The following is a 13,834-nucleotide window of genomic DNA, read 5'->3' as shown; positions in this document are numbered from 1 at the left end:
ATCTATCTAGAAACAACAGCCTTCAGCCTAAATTCCCTTCGTCTAAGCTCTAGAGTGTGGTGACTCATTGTTCTTACTCAGTGGTGAGAGAAATATGAACTCTGAACCAGTTTGGGGCAATCAGTTTACTCCATCCTCATCTCTCGCATTTTTGGAGTTAATTCCTGACATTGAACACACATGCTAGGGCTGCACTGAGGTTTTTAAGGTCTGTGACTTGGAAGCAGGCGCAAGGGAATTCTGTTAAGTGACCTCTTGATAGTTATCCATCCTGAGACTTAAACCTTTTGCAAGCTGAACTCCTGTTTCAAGCCTTGGATTTGCTTGGAAGACAATTCAGATACTGAATCTGCAAAGGAGCTGAATTAAGTTACATCAATATGAGTAAAAATAGGCACTTCTCATCCTCCTTGAGATTTCTTTGAAATGTTTCTTGCTTTGTGATATTTCTGTACTACCTCATTTTCTGTTTCAGTCCCAGTGGGCTTAAGGTTGGTTGGTGGCTTCCATCGGTGTTCTGGAAGAGTGGAAGTTCTTCATTTTGGGCAATTTGGAACTGTGTGTCATGATGGATGGGACCTTAATGAAGCCACAGTTGTGTGCAGGCACCTTGATTGTGGAACACCCATATCTGCCCCACATGGAGCTCATTTTGGACAAGGCTCTGGTCATATTTTGCTGGATGATATGCAGTGTACAGGAACAGAAAAATCCCTCTCTGATTGCCAGAGCAGGCCTTGGGGAAGCCATGACTGTAGCCATGGAAGTGATGCTGCAGTTGTATGTTCAGGTAATCAGCTTTCCTGTGGAGGCCTAAGGTATTGCATTACCTAATGTGAGGTGACAAATATCGTCTTGGTCAATGTCCCTAGAAAGGGCCAGGCCCTTTCAAAACTAACCCCCTGCAAGCTTTGCAAGTACATGGTGGGACAACAAGTATAGAAAGTTGTCAGCAGCCTCCTCTTATGCTTCTTGCAAGCTTTGCAAAGAGTGTGAGGAGAGGCTCTCTTTGTATAGTTTGGAAGGATCCGATTGGACCCAAAGAGCTGTTCTGCTGCAATTGGCGGGGCGGGGTGTATTTTGGTTCCTGGGATAGGTGAGGAAGTGCTAGGCCGGGGATGTGATGGGTGGAGCCACAGGTAGTAAGAGGTGGAGCCAATTGTGGGCAGCTGCAGAAGTGAACTCAGAACTAGGTGGGTGCTTTAGCAATAACCGGGAAAGTGTAGATTTGTATAAAATGTTATATTTGTATATAACAAATGGGATCAACACACACACACACACACACACACACACACACACACATCTCAGTTGCTCATCAGCAGAGATACAGAGAAATATGGAAAGCACCAGTTGCCTTATAGTGCTTAACAGGACTAAATTAGTGTGTAGATTTGTATTTAACATGGCAAGATCAACACAAGCACATACATGCATACACGCACACACGCACGCACACTCACAGGAAAAGAACTGTACAAGCCACAAGTTAAGCACAGGCCAGCTACAAATAGCAATAGCAGCTACAAAAGGCTGCTTCTGTGAAGAGTAAATGCATTCTGAAGTCACCAGGGCAGCTCTGTCTGCATGATTATTTAAAAAATGAATACAAATAATAATAAATAAACACAAGAAGAAAGAACTCTGAGCCAGAGTGGTACAGTAGTTAGTGTGCTGGACTAGACTGGGGAAATAGAAGTTCAAATCCCCATTCAGCCATGAAACTCACTGGGTGACTCTGGGACAGTCACTTATCTTTCAGTATAACCTTCCTCATAGGGCTGTTGGGAGGATAAATGTAACAATTTGCACCACTCTGCGGTTCTTGGAGGAAGCACAGGCTATACATGTAAAAGTAAATATCTCTATATAAGCCACAGGTAAAGCAGAGACCAGCTACAAAGGGGGAGAACAAACGCATTCTGAATTTTCCAGGGCAGCTCTATCTACCTATTTCAAAAATGCATACATATATAATTAAAAATCACAGGTTTTTCAATAATGCTTGCTACATCTATGAACCATATCCTGTAGCTTAGATGATACCATGGGGACACCCTCTCCCTACTACATGCCTGCTTAACAGCTGGGTGCTATTTTCTGCCCATTCTGGGGGTCCACCATTTAGCCTGGGTGTTCATCCTAGCAAGCAACAAATGCTTTTAATAAAATCACTCCCTTAATCCTTGCCCAATAAACCATAACCCCAAATGGACATATTAATGTTACAAATACTGGCCACAATCCAGAGAAAAACCTGGTTAGCTCTCTGCACAGCAAATATATTTTGAAAATAATTCTCCTTCCATTCCTGCAATTATTTGAAAAGTAGTTTGGACTCAGAAATCCATGCATATGCCCTAAAAGAAATTTCTGGTTTCTGATGCCAGTGTCTAATCAAATTAGTCCACAGTCTTACAGTTTGCTGTTTCTTCCAATGTTTTATGGCATGTCATAAAATGGGAATGGGCCATAATGCTTTGCATACAGATCATAGAGTGAGGGAGAGAAAGCAGAGGTTGCATTCCTTCTCTCCAAACAAAACAAACACAAAGAAGCCAGCAAAATATCAGACTTATTAACAGCCAGCCTTCCTGCCTTCTCTCTAACCGTAATGGTGATTAGAATCTTCTGAGTAGTGTCTTATAGCTGCTCTCCTCATACACACAAGGAAATCCTAAGTAGATTCATCTAAAGGTTTATTCAGCAATAACTCCATCTTCTCCTTCTCTCCCCCCACCCTCCTTTTCCTTTTAACTCTTTCCCCACACTTTCTACAGGATCCCCCTTGGGACAAATGTACAAACAAACAAACAAACTGAAAAAGGTAAAAGGGCATGTGTTTGAAAGGAAATCTTTCTCCCCACCCCTCACTGCAGCACTTTACTTGTAAAGAGGAATCCTTACCAGATTCCCCTTTACAAGTATGGCCCCTCAAGCAGGCTCGTGAACAGGGGGCTTGGCTCAGCTCACCACCAGAACAAGCCCCACCACCCAATTTGGCTTGAGTGAGTGGATTTGAGTCCAGCTCGCTCAAATGCAAACCAGCTCAAACCACACATCCCTAGCATATGTATAGCAGTAGCAGGTGAAAAAGACTAAAATAGGCCCAGGCTTCATGCATAACACCTGCATGCTGTGGGTTCATTATGAAGAGTCATCTGTGCACTTTTCAGACTTCCACTGATTTCTGCCAGCTGTGAGAACAGCATGCAGCTGTCTGTAGTGAAACTGTTCATTAAGCTCTGATATTCTCAGGGCCATTTAGATTTGATCTCTGAGAGATTAATCCTTTGGCTTCTGCCTCTTTTACTGTTTTATTCTCAGATGATGTCAGACTTGTAAATGGATCCAATCGCTGCAGTGGCAGAGTCGAGGTTCGGCCACCCCATAGAGAGCTGTGGGGAACTGTGTGTGATCGAACTTGGGACTTGGATGATGCTGATGTTGTATGCAAACAATTGCGCTGTGGAAAAGCTATATCAGTCCTAGGTGGAGCTCATTTTGGAAGTGGATCAGGTTCCATCTGGTTGGATGATGTTAACTGCAAAGGTACAGAAGATACCTTCATAAAATGCAGAGCAGATACCCAGGGGGACAACAGTTGCCATCACAGGCAAGATGCAGGAGTGATTTGTTCAGGTAATCATCAATGGCAACTTTGTTGTTTGGGAAAAGGGTATGATATGCCTAGGGATGGAGTGCAATGCAAAACTGATGAAGCAATAGGGGGAAAGGATTCTAGATAATTCCCAAGAATAGTAGGATTTCCACAGGCTTGATAATATGTTTTATTATTATTTATATACCATCTTTCTGGCTTAGGGCAGAAGGAAATAGTAACACTGTAGGCTCACATGACCAGAATGCAACAGTTTTGGATATTCAATATGATACCATGATAATCTCTGACGGAATATATAGTGTTGAGAAAAAGTTTGTGAACCCTCTACAATGGTCTTTATGTTAGCACAGTTCTTATTCAAAACATGATTAGATCCTTAGCTAAACTCTGATAAGAGAGAAAGGCAATCCTAATCCTAAGTAGCTCAGGCAAAAAAAAAAAAAATTAAATATTCACTAATCGGAGAGAGACAACAACAAACATCATTGTGTGGAAAAAGTATGTGAACCTTTTATTCAGTAACTGATGGCACCTTCTTGAGTAGCAACAACTGTAATTAAATGTTTCCTGTAACTGCTTCCTGTAACTGGTGATCAGTCTCTCACATCAGCTTGTAGGAATCTTTGCCCATTCTTCCATACAAAACTAATTCAGCTCTGTGACATTTGAGGGCTTCCTTGCATGAACAGCTCACTTCAGGTCTTGCCACAACATTTCAATAGGGTTTATGTCGGGACTTTGATTTGGTCATTCCAAAACATGAACTTCTCCAACCATTCTGTGGTAGACTTACCTGAATGTTAAGGTTGTTATCTTGCTACATGGCTCACTTTCAGCTCAGCTCCAACTCATGGACAGATGGCCTGACGTGCATCAGGATTTTCTGATATGCAGCCAAATTCATGGTTCCATCAATAATGGCAAGCCATCCAGGTCCTGATGCAGCAAAGTAGACCCAAACTATGTTGTCTCCAGCACCATGCTTGGCAGTCAGGATGGGGTTCTTTCTTTGGAAGACAATGTGTGGTTTTTGCCTAACAAAACATTTGTAATTGTGTCCAAAAAGCTCAATTTTTCATTCATCTGTCCAGAGAACATTAATCTGGATGACCCACAATGAATTTCTGCATGATGCAGTTCTATAGGCTCCCTCTTTATAGGATGCTCTGTGGCTCCTCCTGAGGAAAACCTTCTGCCTCAGGCCCTCTAAGAATTGTGCCTTTCTACCACATGTGGTAACTCGTACTCTGCTTTATGGTCCCCTTGTGGGCATGCCTGGACATTCTTTGGTTTCCATCTCTTAAAGTGTAAGGGCTGCCTCATACAGTAAGCCTTCTCCCTTCCCTCAGGGCATAGAGGTCTTTAGCAGGTTCTGGAAAGGGCTGCCTCAACAGTTCTCAGACCAGAGCAGGCCCCTTCAGGAGATGAAAATATTATGCAGGCACTAGTCCTCTCGGGGCTAGCCCTAAGGTGGCAGAAACCTTAGGCAAAGTTTGATTCGAGCACCCAACCACCACCCAGCTGAGAAGTGCAGAACCGTGGCTTTAACTTGAGCTATTCTGACTGCTAATTCACCAGATCTAATGACTAGCTTACACAGGTGACCAGTGAATGACTGGGGATACAGTCATTTTGATTTGGGGCAGTACGAGCTGGCGAGGGTGCCGTCAGTGGGTGTCAAGAGGCGCCTTTAAGTGTAAATTAGCTGATGCTTATCTCCACTACTGCCACACCTGAAAGCTGCTCCAAGCAGCAGTGTGCTGCCCAGCAGCTGGGAATCAGCTCCGCCACCTGGCCTCCATGCAGGTGTTTGGCAGAGCCAGTCCCCTGCCACAGGGGCTGCTGGGTGGCATGTAGCTGCTCAGAGCAGCTTTCAGGTACAGTGGTAGTGGAAATAAGCATCTGCTAATTTACCCTTAAAGGTGCCTCTTGCCACCCTCATCCCCAGTGGTGGCCACTACTTGTTTGTGGATACAGTGGGAGAGGGGGAAGAGTTGAGGAGCTCAGAGCCTGCTCAATGCCCACCCTTCCTCTCTTACCACCACCTTCCTCCCCTCCTCAGTGCAGGCCCTGTGATCCTCAGGGCTAACCAAACTCTGTGCCTCCCTGAGAAGCAGCTTTTAATGGCTCTGGGAGGAGCTTTCCTCCATGACCAACCAGGCCCAACTACACCCAAGCCGGTCATCATGTGCACCACTTGCTTCCTGTTTAGGGTCAGGCACTTGAGAAACTAGGATGGAGGCTCCCGACTGAGCAGCTGCAGCAGTAACAGCACAGTGAGGCAAGCAGAGGGCAGAGACAGAGCACACTGAGGCAGGAGGAAAGCAAGCCAGAGATCAGCTAGAAGGTGGGCCCTGCTCACTCAACTGCCTCCCAGGGAGCTGCAATGCCCCACAAGAACTGGTGTCCTAGGCAACCAACCTGGGTCTGCCTCATGGATGGGCTGATACTGGCTCTACTGGCCTAGGCTGTCGTCTTCATTTAATAAACTGCTTGCATGTTTAATACCACTTATTGTGGCCTGTCTCTCTGCTGTCTAGAAAGGAATACTTTTTAAAATGTGTACACAGAGCATATAGCCTCCAAGCACAAACAGAGTACATTTTCTCATTTTAGCCACAAGATTCCACAGATTGGTTATTGTTTCTTTCTTGCTGTATTATCTACAGGTTAGAAGAGGTTATTGGCATTTTTGTCTGTATTATTTAATGGATCCTATACCCTGTAGGGCTCTGTGGGTAATGTCAGAGTCATATAAGCACAGTCTGTGTGCTGGGTAGAATGGTGGATTTATTCTTTCCTCTTTTTAAAAAGAGATTGCTCCATTATTTCCTCCATTTATTTTTTAAAAATGTATCTTTCCATTATTCTCCTGCATAACGTTTTCCAGAGATTGTGCAATTGTTCACCCATTATTCTCATTGAATTGAATGGAGCTTACTCCATTGAAAGTTCATTGCTCGGTTAGATGGCTTTTAAAAAAAATTAGACACATTCATGAAAGATAGGTCACCAGCATCTATTAGCCCTGATAGCTAAGTTGAACATTCAGGAACAAGAATAGTATACTGTACCACTAGATGTCAGATGCTTAGAAACTAATAAGAGAGGGTAGTCATAATCTTCATGCTCTTCTTGTGGAGATATTTGGGTGGCTTCTGTTGGAGACAGAATATGGAATTTGATGCTTCTTGATCTGATTCATCAAAACAATTCTTACTCTCCTTTACCGTCTCCATTTTTCTGTAATGCTGCACCTTTTGAATTAATAATCCAAGTGAAAAATTTTGTTTGATCCCATTTGCTGTCCCATATTTTGAAATTTGGTTTACATAGGTTTGGATGTGGACACTGCAGGCTCAAGACAAGTTGAGGTCAGACTGGTGAATGGTTCAAGTCGCTGCAGTGGAAGAGTTGAATTGCTCCGTAATGGTCAGTGGGGCACCGTTTGTGATGACAGATGGGACATCAAGGAAGCTAGAGTTGTATGCCAGCAACTGGGTTGTGGAGCTGCAACATCAGCCCCAGGTAGAGCACATTTTGGAAGAGGAGATGGCCCCATCTGGCTGGATGATCTCAGGTGCACAGGGACAGAATCTGACCTCAGTCAATGTCCAGCAAAGCCTTGGGGACAAAATGACTGCCACCATCGAGAAGATGCTGGTGTTGTGTGTTCAGGTAGGTTCATGAATCTCCATACTTTCCTTGTAATTTGAGTAGAGGCCAAATGGCCAGAAAAAGAAAGTGGCCTGACATACTCCTGGGCCTTTAACAGGAGCTTGATCTGCAAGAAGCAGCAAGTGAAGTTTTGATGACATGGAGAGAAGCGTCATCATCACAATTTCCTAATGCTTCCATAGAATCAGCTAATAAAGCCATTGAATACAAGTCCGTGATTGACATTCTGACTAACGAAGCAACAGGAGAAGCACCAGTGCTTCTGAAAGGTTCCAATATCTCAGCCACACTGCTAGCTCAGCAGTGGGGGCAAATTTTGATACGTTTCCTGAAACACACACACTTTCACTCTCACCCTCACTCTCACTCCTGAAGGCCACACAGCCTTCAGGGACATATTTTCTGATGACACAGAGGGCTTCTGGGGACAGAAAGGTCATTGAAAGTTTATATTTGTACATTTTAGAACTGCCCCTGATGAAAGCCTTGTTGTTGAAATGTGTTGGGCACATAATATCTACGAATAATAAAAGGACCTTATATATTCCATAGCATCTTGAGAGATGGTCTTCTTGCTGACATTTTAGTGGATGCTTCCTGGTTTGGGGGTGGGTTTGTTTTTTGTGTGGTTTTCTGTACATTGAAATTCATACACACACACACACACTCTAGCGCTGGTGCTACATTACTTTAACTCTTCAGAAATATTGGTGCTTCATTAGTCAGGATTTAGTGAAGTAGATTTTTCTTTTGAAAGTAATCCCCCATTGGATGACAGATGTCATTTAACACAGTGATTATCGCTATATCTCAAACAGCAGCCACTTTCTTGTTAAAGCCATTTCCCATTGCTCTGACTTCCACAAAGTGCTGCATTTTTCTCAGTACCAAGCAGGAGCTTTTAAAAGGAAACAGAACCCACTCATGCCTCCATACCATCTTGGAAGATGTGTGTGGTATGCTGGGAAGTATAATGCTTCAAAGTGTTTCCCCATAGATTTCTATGGGGAAAGCAATGGAAAGGGGCACACTTCCCAGCACTCTGTAAGAACCTTCTAAGATGGGTTCCAAGTCTCAAAAGGGCACAATTTCCCTTAAAGGGTCCCCGGGCACTGAAAAAAGCATGTCAGTGCACAGTTGAAACAGTAACCTTCACACGATGCACAGTATTCTGGGAGACCCAGGGTCCATGGGAGGTGCCATTTGCTCACGAGCCTTGCAGTGAAGAACAGTGGATTAGGGAATAGAAAAAGATACAAATACAGGTAAATGATGAAACATGCATTTATGGAAAGGGAACTAAACTTTGACTGCAATTCTAAGCCACTTTGAACGCACTGGGACTCTAAGGGAGCCCGCATTCTGTCAAGGACTTCAGTACTCCCATTTTACAAGGGAACTTCTCCTTTTGGATTATGCCTCCAAGGCATAAATTGCCACCAGTTCTCTCTAAGCGCCCATTCTGTTTCCCCATGAGGATGAGGGTGCTCCCCCCACCATTCAAAAGGTGATACGGAGTTTAGCTTCAAGACTTCCATTTCAATCACATGGCCTGAGCTAAGTGAAGACACTAATTTAGGATCAAGCAGTACCAGCACACCTGACCTCTTTCATGGTCAGATAGGTAGTTATAGAACTCACTTTGAAGCTAGCAGTAACAAACTATGTTTAATATGTTTATTATGAGTACAAACAGGGGTGGCTCCCTCATAAGGCAAGTTGAGGCAAAGTACGCAGATGGCACCTGCACCATGGGGCAGCGAGTGTGGGCATTCCGCCCAGCCCCAACAGGCATTGCCTCACCCGCCTCACTGCCTTTGCTTCCCTGATCTTTGCCACCGTGCTGCCCACCCTTGGTGTTCCCTACACCTTGCATCCTGGTCTACACCTGATGCCAACACCAGGTCTTCTACGCTCACTGGCACCACCCTTCCAATTGCCTTACCCTCTGGACACACAAGTGTTTTACAGGTTAGTGGCAGTGGTGGTGGTGACAGAAGCAAGGATGGAGCTTCTAACATGGAGTGGCGGTCTCTGCATGCTTCTACTCCACTAGCAGAATGGCTTTCTCTCATGTTCTTTCTCCCTGCATACCTTCCACCAACAGACTTGGGTTGGGTGCTTTGTCTGCTCTATTTTGGGAGCAAATCACAGTGCACAAATATGTTGGAGGAAGGTGCCGGAGGAAGAGAGTGTGAGAGAGAAAGCAAGCCAGCTAGTGCAGCAGCCATAAGCAGAGAGAGAACTGCTTTTTTTAAAAAAAGATCAACCTAAAAGAGTAGACTATTGAGATAAGTGAGGGGTTAATGTTTGTCAATAGAACTTCTTTATATTTGACTGACTCCTCAGTCAAGAAAATGGTTGCCAATTACTTTGAATCATCAAGATAATCATTGAACAAGGTAGGTTTACAGAAATAAGGCTCTGATTTCTCAATTTGAACCATAAGGAATCTAGGATGCAAGTTGAATTTATACATGACTCAGGGTATCTACATTTTTTTAAAAAAATTAAGAACAGTTAGCATCTCAAGGACTTCTTTCCAAATAAAAAACATGCATATGATTGGACTGAATGTAGGGCGCCATTTTTCTGAACATCATTGAACTGGGGATGTACTTAAAATGATGTAGACCACCACCACCTCAAGACACACACACAGAAGTGAAATGTAATTTTTCCAGTAAATGTAATTTACTGTCTTGGGAAAATGACACCCACCATAGGCTACTTGTGGGGTGACCTGGTACACCGAATACAGAGTGGGCCAGAAAGTGAGGGGCATAGACTATTCTCTTCCTCTTGCCAGTTCTTGTATGTGCACATTTGGTATGTAGGCTGGCAGTATGCTGCTTTTCATATTTTCATTATGCAAAAGATTAACAGCACTGTGTGATCACCGTGTGCAATTGTGACATATTATTCCTCTTTGTCCTAAACAGATGAGCAGTATTTCATTGAAGAACTGACACCACCAATTGTTGAATCGGACCTAAAGATGATAAAGGCCAAACTTGATCAAATCAATATGGATGTTCAGCAAATAAAGAGCAACCAGGAACGCTTGGAGACCTCACAAAATGTTCTGAAATGTCCACCTTCAATTCCAACACTACCAGACCCATGAAAACCACATTTTATCCTTTTTTCCTTCATGATTCTGTATTCACTTTTCCCACTTTCTTTTTTAAAAGCTTTATTGCAATTGTGTTGTTGAAGGTTGAATATTCTCTTCTCACATTGAAATTCTGAATCAAGTGGTTTATCAATGAACACAAGAAGCACATATACAGTTCCCAAAATTTATTAACAAACCTAATCCTGAAATAAACACACAGTCTACAAAATGACATAATTGAAAAGCATTAACACACACCAAATATATTTTCTTTTCTTTTTTTTGGAAATTTTAATTTTGAATTATATTTTGAATGTGAAAAATTCAAAGAATTAATTTTGAATGTCAATAAAAGGATGCTATTGAATACTATATTTGGAATTTGTTTGTCTCTCATCTCTTAACTGAGCTATCTGTAATACTACTAATCCATTCCCTACAAGCAGGCTGCTTTGCATTCTGCCAGTAATTTAGAGTCACCAATTTTGCTGCAGTTAGTACACTTGAGACCATCAATATGTATCTTTTGGCATATTCAAAATAAACTCTAAAAATCATATTTTAGGATCCAGCCTTATATCTATTCAGTTATTTTCTTAAGAATGTTTTGTATTATCACCCCAAGGCCATACTTCTCATTTCTCCCACAGCACAGCGGGCCAGATCAGACAACACACTTGACCAATACTGCCACTGTGGAAGGAATGTGCTTGTGCATTTCTCCTTCCCACCTAGCACTCACACCACATGAACAAAATGGGGCCAGAACACTGCAGTTATGTGGAAGTGGAGCAGCACATTGAGTGGGGAGGAGAGAGGCACAAATTAGAGGTGTGCATGGATCCGTTCGGCGTGGGGTGGGGGTTTATTTCAAATTGGAACTGAATTCTAACTGAACCACCAGTCCACAACTGCTTCATTAGGACATAACAACAGCCCTGCTGGATCAGACCCAAACCTATCTAGTCCAGCGTCCTTTTCCCCCACAGTGGCCCACCAGATGCCTCTGGGAAGCCCACAAAAAAGAGGTGAGGGCATTCCTGCTTTCCTGCTGTCGCTCCCCTGCAACTGGTATTTAGAGGCATCTTGCCTCTGAGGCTGGAAGTGGCCTATAGCCACCAGGTTAGTAGCCATTGATAGACCTGTTCTCCATGAACCAGCCGGCAGTTTGGTTCATGTGCTTGAACCAGGTGGAACCAGTTCAGACCAGTCCAAGATGCTTGTAAAGGGGAATCCATTCAAGATCCACCTTTCCAAGCATTGGGGATAACTAGCAACTGAAATGGGGTTGAAAAGGGCATGCGGGGGTGGGCGGGAGGTCACTTTACGCACACCCACAATGGCTCCTCAGCAGTGGCAGTGTCCAGTGGCACCTCCCCTAGGCCCTACCAGCACTCCCCTCATTAGCACATGCTGGTGGGAAGCACCAGCAGAGCCTAGGGGAGCCACTGCCAAGAAGCTGCCACCACCAGTACACGTAAGGTGACCTCCTGCCCGCCCACCCTTTTCAGACCCATTTCTGTTGCTAGGGATCGCTGATGCTTGTAAAGGGGAATCCTTACCAGTTTCTCCTTTACAAGCATCCTGAACAGGTCCGATTCAAACCCGTTCAGCACACCCCTAGTACACATATCCTCCTACCTATGTGAACCAGTCTCATGTTGCTAGGCAAGAGGAGGGTTAATGTAGTCAGCACAAGTAAGCTGTGCTCCACCTTGAGTCTTATTGTAATAGGCAGCCAATAGCTATAAACTGTAGCTGTGTGTGAAGCAAAGCTTTTCAGATGTACTTGAAATAAGTGAATTTATTTTCTTTAAGATAACATGTGACATGATGGTCCATTTACTGTCCAGTAGTACTGGCTGACGAATGAGCAATTCAATTTTTTTTAGTTCATTAAGAAAGGGGAGGAAATGGTCCTGTGTTACTCTAAAGATGAATTAATTGTATTGTCACATGAAGCAACCTTGAAGAAATCAGCATTATTTTGAAGGGCCAAATCAAGTGAGGATAATCATAGATGTACAAACTGAGTACTCCCAATGGAAAAGATCCACAGGAGCTGCATCAGGAGTGATATGAGCAGGAGTGGGCGGTGAGGGCAGTGTGGGGGGCAGCAGCTAGAGGCACCTTTGAGGAGGTAATAAGCAGGTGCTTACCATTGTGTAAGCAGCACCTGCAAGCTGCGATGCTCTGCCCACAATCCTGCGCAGGGTGGTGGCACTCCACCCGGCATCCAGTGGGGCCACGGTGTAGCCCTAGCCTCTGCACGTGTGTGGAGCCTCTGCACACACAGAGAAACAAGCGACACACCGTGGTCTCGCTGGATGCTGGGTGGAGCGCTTCCACCCCGTGCAGGATTGTGGGTAGAGAGCCACAGCTTGCAGCTGCTACTTACATGATGGTAAGCACCTGCTTATTACAGTACCTCCTTAAAGTGCCTCATGCTGCCCCCCCCCGCACGATGCTGACCTCAGTGGTCACTCCTGGATATGAGTGTAAGCAACACTTGGTCTTCAAGGACTGCATAGCTTAGTTTCTCTTTAAGAGAGAGCTGTAGACAACAGAGGAGAGGATCAAGAGGAAGTACTTTAGGACCGACAAGAGGAAGTACTTTTTCACACAGCACATAATTAATCTATGGAATTCTTTGCCATGGGGTGTGGTGATGGCCACCAGCTTGGATGACTTCAAAAGGGGCTTAGACAAATCCATGGAGGGCAGGCTTATCAATGGCTACTAGTCCAATGACTATAGGCCACCTCCAGCCTCAGAGGCACGATGCTTCTCAATACCAGTTGCAGGGGAGCAATTGCAGAAGAGAGGGCATGCATATACCTCTTGCCTGTGGGCTTCCCAGAGGCATCTCGTGGGCCATTGTGTGAAACAGGATGCTGGACTAGATGGGCCTTGGGCCTGATCCAGCAGGGCTGTTCTTATGTTCTTAGCCACAAAGTGAATGATTATTTATTAAGCTAATCTACAGACAGACAGAGTCAACTTCAGCTAAGAGACGTTAACCAGCTTTGTCTCACAGTACTGATACTCTCCAAATGATAGTCCAAGAAAGACATTCCCTGTTTTTCACTTACTGATGCACCCTCTGAAACAGATTTTTGCCTAGATGTAGTTTGGGCCTCAGACACTACAGCTGAACTCAGGCTGTTGATTGGTTCAGATAGCTGCAGTGGGAGAGGTGAATTGTTCCACTGAGACCTGTGGGACACTATTTCTGAAGACAGATTGAACAACAAGGAATCCAGAGCTGTATGTCAGTGACTGGACAGTTGGCTTCTAGACTTAATGGAGGAAGTGGTCTTGCTGAAAATGAAGCTGTCTTGTATCAAACTCAGTTCCAACATCAGTTCCTTCCGAGGCGCCAGCTCCGATGCCATTCAACTTCTGTTTTCTTC

At 44.2% G+C, this 13,834-nt stretch overlaps 1 protein-coding gene across 1 annotated transcript in view; it reads left to right on the top strand.

The window, feature by feature from the left end:
• The window catches only part of LOC128331053 (deleted in malignant brain tumors 1 protein-like), a 131,679-nt gene that overhangs the window by 32,292 nt on the left and 85,553 nt on the right, over positions 1 to 13,834 (top strand). The window contains exons 12-14 of the mRNA XM_053264416.1: positions 476 to 790; positions 3,328 to 3,642; positions 6,962 to 7,303. Of these exons, the coding sequence (XP_053120391.1) occupies positions 476 to 790; positions 3,328 to 3,642; positions 6,962 to 7,303 (972 nt within the window). The remainder of the gene's footprint in view (positions 1 to 475; positions 791 to 3,327; positions 3,643 to 6,961; positions 7,304 to 13,834) is intronic.

This window comes from Hemicordylus capensis, chromosome 6 (genome assembly GCF_027244095.1).
Source record: "Hemicordylus capensis ecotype Gifberg chromosome 6, rHemCap1.1.pri, whole genome shotgun sequence".
Classification (NCBI taxonomy): Eukaryota; Metazoa; Chordata; class Lepidosauria; order Squamata; family Cordylidae; genus Hemicordylus; species Hemicordylus capensis.
Note: the sequence above shows the minus strand (reverse complement) of the source record. Positions and strands in the feature narration are given on the sequence as shown.